Here is a 16,749-nt window from a genome sequence, read left to right as displayed (position 1 = left end):
CCTATCACTTGGCTCCATCTTTGTTGATCCAACAAACCATTCAACAGGAATATCTTCATATGAGAGCTCACAGTCAAAGGTGGCAGTCTCTCCAGCAGTGACAGTGACATCCCGAAGAGGTCGCAGAAGGCCAATTGTGCGTGCTTGAGAGGAAGAAAAGGCCATCCTTAATAATGCCAAGAAACAATCCTACTACTACAAGTAGTCATTGTGATCTGTCACTAAGCTACAATTTGCAAGCTTGAAGTACTATTCAGTTTTCCAGTTTATCACACAGGGCTCTGCATCATTAACATATTGAGATTCCTTGCACTGCCTGTGGTCAGATAAATGAGGCATGTTTTGGCTCTGCCAATCACCCCCACCCACTCCTGATAAGGAATGGAGCTTCTAAAATAGTTTTGTTGGCTGCTGACTTATCCCCAATTAGTTATCTGCTACTGTCACTCAACATTTTCTTTTTTAGTAAAACAAGAATGTAGGCTGGTTTGTTACCCAATGTAAAAAAAGGATGCTAAAAACAGGTTATTTTTGTTGTGGAATAAATAATCTAACACAAGCCTAACACAAGTCATAAAGAATTTAAGAACAATCGGTACAGAGAATAATGTTGGCCAAATGCTTATTTTTTTGCACACTTATAAGAATTCTCACCTTTAACTCTGAGCTGAGCACTTGATTTAGCATTAGCAGCACTGAAATCTACACCACCAGCCATATCCATGCGGACATTGTAAAGGATAAGCATGTGCTTGGTGCCTTCCTCCTTAATTTCACAGTCCTGAGTGGAACAAACATTTAATTTATTGTTAAAAATATCAAAAAGTATGTAAATAATATTTAAAAAATATAAGTACAACAACATGCATTGCAGGAAACCCTTACAGCAGACTGGTGCAGGGCATCTCCTTTGAGTTTCCAGTGTCCATGAACATCCTCCTCAGAGATTTCTGTCTCAAAGCGAGCAGTCTCTGTCTCTGTGACCTCCACACTGTACAGTGGACGGGTAATCTTAATGTCACGTTCTGCAGAGAAAAGGAGAGGGGGTAGAGACTAGGTTATAATAGTTCATATTAATTTCAATCTATCAATCTATATATGGATGAATAAAAAAAAATACATTAAAAAGATACATACCTTCAATGTTAAGCTTGGCTGTTGTTTTGTCAGAGCCGCAGTCACAAACGTAATCGCCAATGTTTGCCTTCTCTGCCTTCTTTACTGTCAGGATACGTTTCTTTCCATCAGCCTTGATGAGGACATTCTTAGAGGGAGTGATCTCCTTGCCATCTTTGAACCATTTCACCTGAGCAGATGATTTGCTCAATTCACACATTAGGACAACCTCATCCTTCTCAACTGCAGTGTAGTCCTGCAACTTGGTGGTAAAGTAGGCTTCTCCCTCTGTTGATATAGAAAAGAACATGAAATTTTCAACATGTTTTACCAATGTACAAAAATGTAACGCAAGGGATGTAAAGCAAAATGAACCTATATAGAATGATGAAGACCCCCTTTTTCCTATGGACTAGTTTGCCAACATCTTTAGCTTCCTCTATTTTAAGATCTCTGTTATCCACCTCGTATATTTCTTGTTGCTTGTTCTTTTGAGTGAGGTTTAAATTTTTCTTAGTTTAGATGAGCATTCCTGAGCTTCTAGTCATCTATCAAACTGTTTATGCTTACCATAAAATTAATACTGAAAACCTCAGATGGCAATTTTCACTGAAGTTTGAAGTAGAAGTTTTGAGAGAAAAAAATCACAAGATGGCACTAGTTAGCTATTGTAACTTGTACTGGTAAAAATGTAAAAGAGACTGCGGAGTGACACAATAGCTATTGAAGCAGCACCAGTTTACTGTCATGAATGATAGCCAAATATACTGTTCAGTGGTGATTATACAAAAGTGTTTGACCTCTTAATGCCACAACTGACCCATTAGAATCAAGTTTCAAAAGATGCATGTATTTGGAAACATTATAAACACTTACCAAGTACAGTGAGCATTGCTTCAGAGCTTTTCCCAAGAGCCTCAACTTTAATGAGAGATGTGTCATCAATAGACACCTCTTTGAAGGAAAGAGTATGGATCTTGCCATCCTCGGACATGTGCACCACTTTGCTTGGATGCAAACGCACGTCATTCTTGTACCAGGTGACTTGAATCTTCTCATGAGAGAGTTCGATCCTGAATTCTGCAGTCTCACGCTCCTTAACGGTGACATCTTTAATGGGTCTGACAAACTCAAGACGGATGCCTGAGAGGAACAATAAATGCAGATCAGAAAAGGTTTGAGAATGAGAATACTGTGCAACATATACTGATTCTCATCTCATAACAAAAATCTTTTTATTACCCTGAATAACAAGTTTGGCAGATGTTCTCTTGTCCTCAGCCTCAAACATGTACTTAGCCTCATCCTCGTACGCAGCAGATTTGACAACTAGAATATGCCTTTTCCCCTCTGCGAGGATTTCAATCTTTTCATCAGCCTTCAGCTCCTGAGATCCCTTAAGCCAGCGGATGACCTTAGCCTCTCTTGACAATTCAATTTCAAATCTTGCATCATCTTTCTCATAGACTTGTACATCGCTCAAAGGCATGACAAAAGAAATGGGCAAATCTATGATAAAGGTGCAAAGAAAGATTAAATAGTACAGGAAGAATTTACATTAAATACATTTTCAATAATATATATATATATATATATATATATATATATATAACCTAAAACATTATATTTTACACTACCTTTCACTTTAAGATTTGCAGAACACTTTGCATTCGCTCCCTGGAAGGTAACCTCTCCAGTCTGGGAAACTTTGCAGTTGTAGAGTGTTAATGTATGTTTTGCACCATCCTCAATAATCTCAACATCCTGTTAACGAAAAGCACATAAGGAAAAATATTGTTAGTATTTTGCAAGATGTCTGTTAGAAAGATGATTTAATTTATTTATTAATGATGCAACTTTGCTTACAGGTGAAGAAGATAATACTTCGCCCTTCAGTTTCCATTGGCCATGGACATCATCTTCAGAGATTTCCACCTCAAAACGAGCTGTCTCACCATCAAAGAGCTCAACGCCATATATGGGTCGCACCACTTTGATGTCACGAGCTGGAATTTTAGAGCAAAATCAACAAATAAAACCCCATCACACCCCTGAAAAGATGCAATGTTTTTACATTTTAAGAAGATAACCTTAATTACTGACCTTCAATGTTCAAGTTTGCTGAAGACTTGTCTGTTCCACAGTCGCAAACATATAATCCTTTTTCTTTGTTCTCAACTTTCTTAAGATTGAGGATTCTTCGTTTGCCTTCAACTTTCATGGTAATCATCTTGGAGGCTTTAATTTCAATTTCATTGTGGAACCATTTCACAGGAACATCTTTGCTGAGCTCGCAGTCAAATGTGACTTCATCTTTCTCGACTGCAGTGAAATCTTGTAACTTGACAGTGAAATATGCATCACCCTCTGTAAAAACAGGTTGTTGTGTTAATAATATTCAGAAACTAAAATATAATGAGTAACACTTTACACAAAAGGTTTTGTTGTGTGTGTTGTTGTGTGTGTGTGGGGGGGGGGATTAGCTGATCAAATAAATGTAAGGGTAAAATAAAGGTAAAATTACCTATTACCAGCAGCTTAGCCATTGTGGATATTCCCTTAGCCTCTGCTTTTATTAGGCAAGTATCATCTAGTGATACTTCTTTAATTTCTAGTGTATGCTTCATTCCCACCACGCTGGTGAACACGGTTCTGCTCGGATGCACTTTTATTTCATTTTTGTACCATGTCACGGCGACATTCTCATGAGAAAGCTCAAGCTCAAATACAGCCGTTTTACCTTCCTTCACAGTTAGGTCCTTTAATGTTGAGGTGAAGTTCAGCCTCATACCTATGACATTTGTTCAGTGCATAACAAATTAACTATGGGTGCAAAAAAATGAATATACTATAAACTTGGAAAATGGGTGAATTTATTAGTGAATTTATTAGATTATTATGAAAGGTTTTTGCTTACTATTTGTTAGACTACTCATTAATAAACACCCTTGTTAAATTTTGTCACAAAGCATTTTGACCAACACTTCACTAACCAAGATAATAACTAAGACTTACCCTCTACCATCAGTTTTGCTTTTGATGATTTGCCCAAGACCTCAATACTGTATTCTCCCTCATCCTCAAAGCCACAGTTATTAACAATAAGTATGTGTTTCTTTCCGTCATCAATGATTTCATACTTATTTCCTTGTGTAACAATATCAGAACCCTTAAACCAAATCACTTTAGGCACATCCTTATTGATGGAGCATTCAAACTTTGCCTGTTTCATTTCATGCACAGTAACGTCCTTCAATGGGACTGTGAATTCCATTTCCAACTCTGGTAGGTAAGAATGTACATTGTCCATATCGTCACTCATCTGCATTTGTAAATGTTCATTTTTATTTTTTTTATGCTGTATAAAAACATTCATTGTTTTCTTACCTTTGACTGTGAGCATAGCACTTGTCACAGCATTCAGAGCTTGGTATGTAACTTCACCAGCCTGATCAAGCTGAACATTTTTGATAGAAAGGAATCGTTTGGTTCCCTCAGATCTGATGTCACATGTCTAAAATAGAAGAAAATTATGAATCAGCAAAATTGCAGAACAATGTGCTTTAAAAAAAAAAGCAGAACACTATAATTTTAGTAGTATTTTGTATAAATATCTGTTTAATTGAATTAATTGACACCCTAATTGACAGATGAAGAATGCTTTTTTTATTATAAAACCGACTTAATTCATCTGATAGTTATCTAAAAAGATATCACCCCCTTAAATAGCTTTAAGTGTTTTTTTTTCTTTCTTTTTTTTTTCTTAGTAGCTTGTTTTGTTGCTAACTACATCTCAAAATGGTGAGCTTGGCAATTTATAGCTTTTAGCCAGGGAAGCCACAGTTTCAAAGTAGTTTCCCCAGAACTGGGAATGATTAATTTTGTAGCACTCTCGAATAAGGTCTTACCGGTGATCTTGTCAGAACCTGCCCTCTAAGTTTCCATTCTCCAGGCACATCATCTTCTGAAATTTCAGTGTCAAATTTGGCCTCTGTTTTCTCAACCACCTCCACACTAGCAAGAGGCTTCAAGATCTCAGCTTCACGTTCTGAATAGAGATTAAAAGGTTTATATACAACATTTTAAGATGGATATATAAGCAGAAATCAACACTTCTCCTCAGTTGTTGTTTTGTTTGTTTTTACATACCTCCAAGTGTTAGTTTTGCTACGTATCTGCGGCCTTCAACCTCCACAGCATATTCAGCAACGTCATCAGGCTGGGCATTTTTGACCGTAAGAGTGATCTCTTTACCCTCCTTCTTCACCTCAGTCTTATCAGTAGGCTCATTAGGAATTTCATCATTACCCTTGTACCACTTCCAGTTAGGTGTGTCTTTGAAGAGCTCGCCCTTAAATGTAGCAGTGGCTTTGGGTTTCACATGCTGGTCCCGCAAAGGTTTCACTAACCAGTCTCTTACAATTTCTGTTGAATACAGACATGGGTAAATTCATACCAGCTCTAAATTTAACAAAGACATTAAAGTAAAAAAATAAAACAAATTAAAATCAAATACATACCGATAACCTTGACATTAGTTTGAGTTTTTATGTTTTCACACTCGCATGAGTAAACACCAGCATCATCTTCTTCGTTCGCGTCCTGGATTGTGATGGCACGCTGTAGTCCAATAACGTTGATTTGAATTTTGCCTGGAATTTCCTTGATCTCTTTTCCATTCTTTTTCCAGACCACATCTTTGTCCTTGCTCAACTCACAGGTCAAATACATTGGCTGCCCCTTAAACACGGAGGTCTCTTCTTCCAGATTCTTTGTGAATTTCACAGGTAATTCTATATGAGATGAGAGAAGAAATGCTACTTTAACAATCATACATTATTAGTACCAACATATTAACATTAAGTTTACTTTTTATTTGACTTTAATTTTTAATTGAATAGAAATGCTTTGAGGGATAGCAGTCATAAATACCTTCTACAACAAGTTTAGCTGTTGAGGTCTTCTCTTTGTTGCCCAGCTTTCCAACACATGTGTACTCTCCAGTGTCTGAAAGCTGTACATCAATGATTAGCAGTTTGCGGTCTTTGCCATCAGATGTGAATTTGTGCTTTGGACTCTCCCTTAGATTGCTTCCATCTTTCATCCAGGTGGTGATAGCCGTAGATGGAGAGATCTGGCACTCAAATATAGCTGAGGAGCCGATTGACTCAGCCTCCTGCAACACAATGTCCTGGAGCTCTTTCACAAATTTCAAGGGGACCGCTTTGAGCTGGAAACCAAATGGTGAATCTCCAGGAGGCTTGTCACCTCCACCACCAGGTTTCCCTCTACCCCTTCCACCATCACCAGGAGAAGGAGTTTGTCTTGCTACAATAAAAAGACAAAATGTTAAATATTTAGTTATTTCACTATGGGGAAGTGTAATTTCAAATTATACATACATGAATTCAAAAAGAACAAAAACAAACACTTGCAATGTAAAATGATAAATGCATAATATGAATGTACAGTATATTATGAACGTACGTCTTAGTCCTCTGCCTCTGCCTGGAGCTGGCTCCTCTTTTGGTTTTCCATCTGTTTGAAATATTGTTATACTAAGCAAGGTTTGAAATGGTAAAAATACAAAGGTCTGAAATGTTTGGTTGATAAATTATATATACCTTATATAATATATGTGAGCGGATTAATTAGACAATAAAACACAGTTTGACAAATTTGAACAAAGTTTGAAAAACACAGCCCAGGACAAATGACACCCACAACAAAAATTACAAATGAAGACGAAGGAATGCAAATGATACTGACAAACAGTTTTAGGACAGAACAGACACACAACATTTTATCAAGACATATTGATCAATCAAGAACGAAAGAACGAACGAATCAAGGGAAGGACAAACATCAAACATCAAAGACAATTGAACACTTGAAAAAAGAAGACACTTGTTAAAGGGTTATAATGAAGGTTGGGTTGAGTGGATATTATTTGGAACGACTGTAGGAAGCCATGAGATACCAATGGTAAGCTTTTGGTGATACCATCTCACCTTTCTTGTCACCCATTCCTGGGGTTTCAATGGCCCCATCCTCCAAAACGTCATCAAAGGTTTCGGATCCATAACTGTCCCTAGGAGCAAGTTCCCATCCCCAGGTTTCTTCTTCTTCATCATCATCCACCGCCTCATGAAGTACCTCTTCTTGCTGTGTAGGAATCTTTTGTAGATGCAGCACGCTTGGAGACAACTCCTTCACCACTGGCACTTTGTCTTCACTTGTTTTCAAAGGAGGATCCTGAGTAGTCTTTTCTTCTTTGGGGGAAACTGTCTTTGAGACCTTCTTCAGGATTACAGACTCAAGTGAATCTTTTGGTGAAATCTTTTTGGGTGATTTTGCACTAGACTTTCTTTCCATCGGAATGGATTCAGTGGGTTTAGATTTTGGTATCTCTGCTTTTGGTGAAGGTGTCTTTTTCAGCTCTTCTGTTTTTTTTCCCTCCATTTCCTTTGGTGGACGAACAATCTTTTTTGACATTGCTGGCTTATCATCATCATCTTTTGGACTCTTTTTTGTCAGTGAAGTGACTTGAGGACTAGGTTTATCTACCTTTGGTGAAGTAATTTTCTCTGCAATTATTTTTCCTTTTACAGGTTTCAGTGATACCTCTTCTTTTTTTGCTTCATCCTTTGGAATAATTCCACGCTTTTTAGTTATTGCCTTCTCTTCCTTGGGACATTCCTGTGTTGTCTTTTCTGGAGTAGTAGTAGTAGTCATCATGGGGAGATGCTCATGAGGTGACTCTAGCTTTTTGATATTTTCAGGCTCTTCATATGTTTTTTCACTTTTTCCGGGTTCTTTTACCGGGATGTGAGGTTCCTTCAGGATATGATGTGTTTCCGGCCTCTCTGAATGCTTAATATCTACAGGCTTTTTCTCTTTTTGTTCTTGAGTAACCTTTTCAGGGGTTACATCAGCATGAGATTCTTTGGAAAATGGTTTCAGTGTCACAGTTTCTGGCTCCTCGTCCTGTGGTAGAATTCTGTTTGATTTCTTTGGAAATTTCTCATGTTCCTTGGAGATTTCATCTTTAGCCACAGCAGGTTTTGGCATTACGGATTCTTTAGCTGTTTGATCTGTAAGCGTCACTTCTATCTTCTTCTTTGAAACAGGTTCATCCTTTATGAGTCTTTCATGTTTCTGGACACCAATACGATCTTCACTCTTTTTTATGTTGCTGTCTTTCTGTGGACCTACAACAGCTTTATCCGATTTTACAGTTTCCTGTTCTTTCTCAGTAGATATTGATTTGGTTACCTTTTTCAGACTTGGCTTTGGTATCAAGGGTTCCCCTTCCATTGTAATTTTAGTTTCTTGTTCACCCGTATTTTCTACACCTCTTCCTCCTATTTCAGGGGTAATCACTTTCTGCTCCCACACATTCTTGTACTGTTCTATCTTATTTTCCTCCCCCTTTGATATTTTGTCTGTTTTTGTGGCAGTTTCATATGACCAAGTATCTTTTGTGACTTCATGACTGCTGGTGAGTTTGACTTCATTAACAGCCTTTGAATTCACAATCTCCTCTCCAACTATTTCAGCTTTCTCAACTTTCTGGAGAAGTTGTCCTGCTTCTTTTGGTGGTTCTTCATGCTGAATCTTCTCGACTACCTTAAGTGATATAACTTCCTGATCTTCCTGATGTTCTTTTGATCTTCTGGTAACTTTCTTTATGGTTGGCATTTCCAATTGTTCCTCTTCCTTGACGTGAATTTTACTCTTTCGTTTAAGAAGTGCTTGTGTAGTGCTAGTTTCTGAGGCGATAAATGTCACAATATCACATGACATGGACAGTACAATCAGCATGACATAAGACACCTGTACACATATCACACAGAAGGGTTGAAGCTAAAGTCATCAGTGTAACCTTCATGGAAAACTATTCACTTTTTTATGAAGAATTATAATGTAGGAATTAAGATTAAATTAACATCAACCCTAATAAATAGCACTGACCCAAACTGTACAGCACAAAAATATAGAAAAAAATATAGCAAGAAAAAATAACAACAAAAAAATAAGCAAACAAAAATGAGACAAAACAAACATAACAACAAGCAGACATATAAAATGTGATGCCTGAATAACTGATTTTAATATGTTTGATAATTAAACCTCGGAAGATTCATTTATGCCATTTGGGAGCAGTAACATACCTTTGGGAGCAGGTCCAGGAGCTGTAACAGGGCCCTTGACTGCATCTGTTTCAGAGATCATTTCAGATTAAACAGATACAAACACACATACAAGTCAGAACGAGAATGCACTCAAAATTTTTAATTCCGTCATCATTTACTCTCCTTGGGCATCATTTATAAAATGAACATACAACAGAAAACTGGGCGTATGGCCATTTCAACACAAAACTTGGCATTTATCAATATGGACACGAGCGGTGGCTACGATCAAATCTCACGTCAGGTCTTAGCTCGTGTACGCAAGTATTTGTGGAGAACTGTATTTTATTCATAGAGAGCATTTTCTCATTTAGATTATTTTCCTAAAGCTCATTAATCAATCATTAACTGTTAAAGATTATGTCAAATTAAAATTATAGATGGGTGTCTGTGACCCATTAAAAATACCACAAATGTTTTTTTTTCAGGGGTTTAGTTTTACATACACAAATAGCAGCATAAACAACAGAACATGAGGATTCACACATCATCACATCACGCAACTGCAGCGCAGAATAAAAACAAATTAAAATGAACTAGGCTTTATAAAAGTAATAAAATAAATAAGACTACATAAAATATATTTCACTTAATGAATTAACAGATTAACAAAAGAAAATAAACTGTGAGACAAGTAGTATAAGCTATGCTCGTTTTTGTGACACTCTTAACGCATTGTAGTTGTTTTCTTTATCTTTATTTTTTTAAATCCAGCTGATCGTGCAGGTGCCTGAAGCGCGCACAGTGCTGCACACACAATTTTAAGCGTTGCTAACTTGACATTGTAGCCATTTATCATCAAACTAAAATGCAATCAACTAAAGATAAAAGTTACACTGCTCAATTTAAATGGTCCGCTGTAAAATCAGTCTGCCCAGCGCCCAACCAAACACAATTTTTGCGCAAATGAAGGATGCTGTTTTATGTGGATATTGGAACACGAGTGAAATACAAAGCATTGTTCACATAATAACAGTTTAGCAACCAAAATGTTACATGGCAAATACGGAAACATATTTTGGATTCTTGCCGAATGAGAGCGGTGAGCCCATTGTTTATAATGAATGACACTATAGCCTAATTTGTGTTTTATTTTTTTAGTTTAATACATAATTTATAGCTACTTTTTTCTTTTTTTTTACTCATTCTTGTTCTGTTTCTAAATACCGTTAAATTTGAAGAATTTGTTGTGGAGTGAGGGGAAAATAGCCAAGTTTATAGTGTTTATAATGTTTGTAAATCTTTCGTTTTATTTACCGGTATTTAATATACTACTGTACATATAAATTAATATATTTGATTGCAATTAACAAGGTTAATGGGTGTATTTTAGAGTAAGATCAATTTCTCTTTCATGAGATTACGTCCTCTTCTTGGTCAGGTTTCTTTTCTCCATGTCGTAAACTCTAAGGGTGAGGATTCTAAACCATGAATTTTTAGGGACGTGATATACAAATGTCACATTTATCAACATACGATCATTCTTATGATGGGATTGGCATTTGGCAGTATACGAATGTATCAAATCACATGTGAGCCCTGTCATAAGATTATTTCTGCACTCGGATCTGCACTCGTTTCTACGTTACAAATGGAAATGTTTATACCCTGCTGCTCTTTTCTACTCAATGAGAGTAAATGGTGACCATGGCTGTTACATTTTCAGAAATTCACTTCAATTTCAGTCTTTTCTTTAGATCATATGGCTTTATAAAACTATGAATATAAATACATATCAAGTCATATAGACTACTTAAATTAGGCAATTTTGTGTCAGTATTTTCTGGAACTTGACAGTCCCTGGTCCCTATCCCCTATCATGGTATAGAATACAATAGCTTAGACATTCTACTAAACATCTCTATTGGAGTTTCATGGAAGAAAGAAAGTCATTTTTTTAATGTTTAAACAAAGTGGAATACAAAAGCAGACAACTCACATCCATAATTGATTAAGAAACATAAAAACAATGTCAAATTTAGTATTTTAAGACAAACATGTAGAAACACGACAAGATTTAAAGGATACTTTAAAAAGTAGAATGCACAAACTAAAGACCACAAAGACACATTAAAAACACAAGGGAACACCAACAACAATAACAATTGATACAGAAGACATGAAAACAGAGACTCTACCTGTGGGTGGAGAGACTTTCTGTTCAATTGGAGTTGCTGTTGGCTTTGGTGCCACAGGAGATGGTTCCTTTTCAATAGTTGGCTCTTTAAATAAAATAATACCACAATCACAACCAAAAATTGTGACGACAAAGGTGGAATAAGATGTTATTTAGATGGACAAGGAGGACATTTAAAGTTAAACACAAATAAGAACAATCATACATCATACCAAAGACTATAGGACCAGCAAAAAATTGCCGGTTTTGCTTTAAATACCTTTTGGAGGATATATTGTTTTATGTTCTACTGGAGCCACAGTTGGCCTTGGTACTTCAGGAGCTGGTTTCTTTTCAACAATTGGCTCTTTAAATAAAACAATGCCATAATCACAAGCAATAAAAACAAAGATAAGATAAAAGACAATGACCATGTAAAGATCATTAGACTAACAAAACAAGCAAACACATACCAAAGACTGACAAACAGACCAGAAAATACCACAATGTGACTTTGAATAGCTTTTAAAGGAGGCATTTTCTGTTTAACTGGAGCCACACTTGGCTTCGGTGCCTCAGGTTTCCTTTCAACAGCTAGCTCTTTAATTAAAACAATACCATAATAATAATCCAAAATAATAAAGGCACATGTGGAAAAATGTGTAATTGGACTGGTCAAAGAACATTTAAACATGACGACAAAAGAATATATGAAACAAACGTTATCAAAGAAGTGTTTCTTCCAGTTTCGCTGTATACCTTTTGATGGAGGAAATATTTTCTGTTCAACTGGAGCCACAGTTGGCTTTGGGACTTCCGGTTCAGGTTTCTTTACTAATTCCGGGTCTTAAAATAAAAGTAAGCCATGATCACAATCAAGAAATAGACCCTGAACATTTACAGATGAGCATACAGACACATTTTCACATGCTGAACAAAGAACTGAAGAGTAATAGCACCAAATCTCCCAGCCTTTTAAGTACTATTTGTAGGTGAAACAACTTTTGACACAGGAGCTGTAACAGCCTGGGTCTTCTCGTCTAATTAAGAACTATAACATATTCAAGATACAAGAAGCTAAAGAGGAACTTTAGCAAAAAATGCAAGCACATGACTTTTAAGACATTAAGAAAACCACAATTGCCTTTTCGGCAAATACATGAAGGCAAATAATTCAAGGAAAGATTGCAATATACCAGTTGAGGCATTTGCTGAAGATTATAAGGTTTACCTCTTTCAAGTACTTTACGCACTTCCTTCAACTTAGTTCCATTTTCTTTTGGTTTTACTAATGGTGTTATCTCTGGTGATATCTGAGGGATTTCCTCCTGTGATCTGTTGTTTTCATGAACAGACTGTTGTAAGTAAATATACTCTTTCTTGTGAACTTCTATTTCTCTCTGAATGGCCATCTCTTTTCTGGGGGTGTCTTCTCTCTTTTGTAGAGGCATATCTTCCGTTTTTTTCTTTTCATCTGGCATTATTTCTTGACTTCTGAGTGACGACTCAATGCTAAGTATCACCACAGCTTCTGGAGAAGTTTCAATGTTCTCAATATTCATTTCTTGCTTTGAGGAGGTTCTCTCGGGTATCTCCTTTATTTGTATCAGCTCAAAAGAAGATTCTAGCTTCCGGGAAACCTCTGTTCCAACTATTTTCAAATCTTCAGGAGATAATTCTCTACTGTGATGACACACATCCATCCTTACAATATGTTCTTGAAGAGACAAAATTTCCTCAGGTTGATGAGGCATGCTTTCACTCTCTTCCGCAATTTCCTCCTTCAAAAACATTTCCTCCATGTAAATCTTCTGAGTTGCTTCCACTGTGTAGGGAATTTGGTCAATTTTCTCTTCAGAAGCTGCAAAGACTTTAAAGATTAAAGATTTTCAAGATTGCACCATGCAACGGTGGTAGAAGAGTTTTCAACAAAACATGCATACCAACATGAAACATCAAAGGGTATGTTAACATATTTCCATACTTTAATCTAGAAAGGATAATTTGTTATAAAAGAGAAAGGATCTTAAAATATCATTAGTTTAGGGATAATATTTATTTTGGCAGTACAGTCAAAATGCAACTCTTTTCTCTGGCTTGGGTTATTGAAGGTTCTTTAAACTTATTTACCTCATCATAGCAGATTAATATATATTAATAATATAAGAAATATTTTCCAGCTAACTATGATTAAAATGTTAATAATGGTTACCCTGTAAATAGTGGGACATCTGTTTTTTTGTACCAAAAACAGATCTAGTAATGCAGAGATACAAATTGAATTTGTATATCCCACGACCAACCAAGCATACCTTTGGCTAAGGGCATCTCAGTCTCCATTTTAGCTTTAGTCACAGGCTTTTTCTCAGATGGTAGTTCAGCAGCCTTTACTTCAACCGCTTTGTAGATATAAAAATGTTACCAGACAAAGAACAACACATTAAGAAGAGTAAATAAGATCAGCAACACTTTTAAGAGAGTTTGTACTGATTGCTACCCCATTATTTCAGGGCATATTTAAAGAGCTTAATATGAAGATTTAATGATACCTTTCTCTGGATGACCCTCCTTTTTGTGGGCAAGTGCTGGCTCACTGATTTTAGGGGTTGGTTCACTCATTGGTGGCACTTGCTTTTTAGCTTGATCTGCTTGCAGTAACTCTGAAGGTTTAGGGGAAGTTTCAACGTTTCTGACTGATTCTGCTTGGGAAACTTCTCGGGAAGGTGGTTTTCTTGGTTCAACTATAACTTTTGGTGGTGCTGATGTGACTTCTTGTTTTCTAACTGGCTCAGGAGGCTGGCTTTGTGTAGGTTTAAACTGTTTAGCTGGCTCTACACTTGATGGCTCAGAGAGGACAGGCAAATGATCTTTGATAGATTCTTCTTGTAGTAGTGTAGAGGCTTCTTTCTTTGGTGGCTCAGCAGCAACAAGTGCAGGTTCTGGTTTTCTATCTAGCTTTACTTTTGGTGCTTCTATTTCCTTCATCTCCACAAGAGCTTCAAAAGAACACATATGTGTTATACAGTGTAATATCATAAAAAGATATGCATTCACAGTAGAATGCAGAAGATCATATAATAAAAAGAATCAATTAGTAGATCAAGAGAAGAGTTACACATGCATTCCAAGAGCACCACTTTTGGTGACAAAGCTTTTAACAGACAACAAACAAAAGTGAAACCGTGGTTTGCGGTTTGCAAGAATTATACTCAATAATTGTGCTTCTTAACTATTGAGATTTAAGAGTTACCTTTTATTTGAGTAGTGTCTGGCTTTAGAGGTACAGCCTCATCTTTTTTAATAGCTAAGGATGGTTGAGGTGCAGCTTCTGGCTTCTTTGGAGCTTCGGGTTCTTTTAAAGAACAAAAAACAAAGTAGCACACAGTAAACCCAAAATTATAAAGCAGATGAGACTTTATATTCTTAAGTTGAACAAGAGGTGGATTCTAAGAGTTGAGGACTGCACATACAACAAATAATAATAAGGAACATATTTGTACATATCATACTTGACATACAGACATGCTCACAAAACAAACACAAAGAAAAAACTGCAGCACAGACAACGAATCACACACAATACCTTTGACAGAAGGTGCCTCAGCTTTCTTTGCAACTGCAGGCTTAGGTTCAGCCTCAGGTTTTGGTGTAGCTTTTGGCTCAGGCTTGGGCTCAGGCTTAGGTAGAGCTTTTGGCTCAGACTTAGGTTCAGCCACTGGAGCTTTTGGCTCAGATTTAGGTTCAGGCTTTGGTTCAGCCACTGGAGCTTTTGGCTCAGACTTAGGTTCAGGCTTTGGTTCAGCCACTGGAGCTTTTGGTTCTGCTGGCACCTGAGGTTTAGGCTCTGAGGATGTAGGTTTTAGAACATCTATAATTAACACTGATATTGCTATTAATTCTCAAAGGAGACTGACAACACAAACTCATAGACAGGAATTATACAGCAGAGGCTTTAGATACTTCTGTGTACGTCACAGATAAACAATACGTGAAGAATTATAGAATCCCAAGATATTAAGAATATTTTACATACTAACAAGAAAATGGCACAAGAAGAAACTGTAAATTACAGTTACGAAAATATCAACATTTATACATAATATACATTTGAACTGGATAAAGAACACATTTAGACATACAATCAATACAGAACGTATATAACAGTATACACACTGAAAACACACAGCTGATAATACCTTTGCGTATGGGTTGTTCTTTTTGCCCTGTCACCTTGACAGATGGGACTTTTTCCTCAACAGGCTTCTTGTCTTCAGATTCTTTAAAATATCATGGCATCACAGGAATAAAATTGAGTCGCATATTAAGCATCTTCAAACCAAAGAGAACAGCAAGTACGCAAACAGATTTGATATGGTAACATACCGGTCTCACAAAACAGATTTGGTTTAAATATTTTGGTGGAAAACAATGAACACACAGAGGAAGAAAAACATGAACAATGTAAAAAGTCAAGCAAAGACATAATAATACCTTTCTCAGGAACTGAAGGCTGTACAAAAGTTGTTCCAGGTTTCTCTTCTGGTTGCTTCATAACTTGAGGTACATAAAAGATATCAGCTTTGTTAAAATTCAGCTGCAAAGCTTAAGCAGAGTTTAAGTAGCCAAAGTGTCCATGCTTTTAGCATGATTGCACATGCATTAGAAGAAAACATTTATGGACATACATAATATCAAGGACAATCATAAAAAGTACATAAAAAAACGCAGAATGACACAATACACAAACAGAACTCCCAGACAAGGAAGGAACCACAAATGTTTTTGGTTCAGCACAGACATGTTGTAAGTGTTTAACTGGAGGGAAAAAATAAAGCATTTGGCTTGGCATACATAAATGTTAAGAGATAATCTGGGACAGCCATAAGCAGTCTAGCACAAGCATTTTGCCTTCATTCAATACCTTTCTTAGGCGCCTCTTCTGTCCTTTCCACTAGATGTTTTGTTACAGCCTCCTCAACAGGTTTCTTCAATTCTAATGAGAACATGAAATAATAACTTAGGCATGAACATAGACACACAAATTCAGTTTCAAACATACACACACACAAAGTTTACAGCACAATACCTGTGGATTAAAAATGTTAATGATGCTGAACTGAAAATGATGGAGGACCTGGTTATTGAAGGATGGGAGTGATGATGTTTAACAGTCAGTTATATTAAAAAGCAAAGGAATACACATTATAGCTTTGACAAAATATATGTATAAAAGAGAGAGAGAGAGAGAATTAAAAGAAGATGAAATAAAGAATGATTAAAATGAAGATGAGTGAAGAAACTCGTCACATACAAACAAGACGA

General features: G+C 36.5%; 1 protein-coding gene across 1 annotated transcript in view; it reads right to left on the bottom strand.

Moving 5' to 3' along the window:
• ttn.1 (titin, tandem duplicate 1) overlaps positions 1 to 16,749 on the bottom strand; it is a 137,637-nt gene that overhangs the window by 83,602 nt on the left and 37,286 nt on the right. The window contains exons 57-86 of the mRNA XM_081368711.1: positions 16,349 to 16,420; positions 15,919 to 15,981; positions 15,624 to 15,704; positions 15,011 to 15,271; positions 14,678 to 14,779; positions 13,977 to 14,423; positions 13,740 to 13,826; positions 12,659 to 13,297; positions 12,187 to 12,273; positions 11,708 to 11,794; positions 11,450 to 11,533; positions 9,291 to 9,335; positions 7,128 to 8,888; positions 6,604 to 6,654; positions 6,049 to 6,444; positions 5,637 to 5,909; positions 5,266 to 5,541; positions 5,025 to 5,164; positions 4,504 to 4,630; positions 4,132 to 4,398; positions 3,641 to 3,907; positions 3,220 to 3,483; positions 2,983 to 3,122; positions 2,754 to 2,880; positions 2,359 to 2,625; positions 1,993 to 2,259; positions 1,138 to 1,404; positions 886 to 1,025; positions 655 to 781; positions 1 to 143 (exon numbers count right to left, since the gene is read on the bottom strand). Of these exons, the coding sequence (XP_081224837.1) occupies positions 1 to 143; positions 655 to 781; positions 886 to 1,025; positions 1,138 to 1,404; positions 1,993 to 2,259; positions 2,359 to 2,625; positions 2,754 to 2,880; positions 2,983 to 3,122; positions 3,220 to 3,483; positions 3,641 to 3,907; positions 4,132 to 4,398; positions 4,504 to 4,630; positions 5,025 to 5,164; positions 5,266 to 5,541; positions 5,637 to 5,909; positions 6,049 to 6,444; positions 6,604 to 6,654; positions 7,128 to 8,888; positions 9,291 to 9,335; positions 11,450 to 11,533; positions 11,708 to 11,794; positions 12,187 to 12,273; positions 12,659 to 13,297; positions 13,740 to 13,826; positions 13,977 to 14,423; positions 14,678 to 14,779; positions 15,011 to 15,271; positions 15,624 to 15,704; positions 15,919 to 15,981; positions 16,349 to 16,420 (7,355 nt within the window). The remainder of the gene's footprint in view (positions 144 to 654; positions 782 to 885; positions 1,026 to 1,137; positions 1,405 to 1,992; positions 2,260 to 2,358; positions 2,626 to 2,753; positions 2,881 to 2,982; positions 3,123 to 3,219; positions 3,484 to 3,640; positions 3,908 to 4,131; positions 4,399 to 4,503; positions 4,631 to 5,024; positions 5,165 to 5,265; positions 5,542 to 5,636; positions 5,910 to 6,048; positions 6,445 to 6,603; positions 6,655 to 7,127; positions 8,889 to 9,290; positions 9,336 to 11,449; positions 11,534 to 11,707; positions 11,795 to 12,186; positions 12,274 to 12,658; positions 13,298 to 13,739; positions 13,827 to 13,976; positions 14,424 to 14,677; positions 14,780 to 15,010; positions 15,272 to 15,623; positions 15,705 to 15,918; positions 15,982 to 16,348; positions 16,421 to 16,749) is intronic.

The sequence above is a fragment of the Scardinius erythrophthalmus genome (genome assembly GCF_964197995.2).
Source record: "Scardinius erythrophthalmus genome assembly, chromosome: 6".
In the NCBI taxonomy this organism is placed as follows: Eukaryota; Metazoa; Chordata; class Actinopteri; order Cypriniformes; family Leuciscidae; genus Scardinius; species Scardinius erythrophthalmus.
This window is presented reverse-complemented; position numbering and strand designations above follow the sequence as displayed.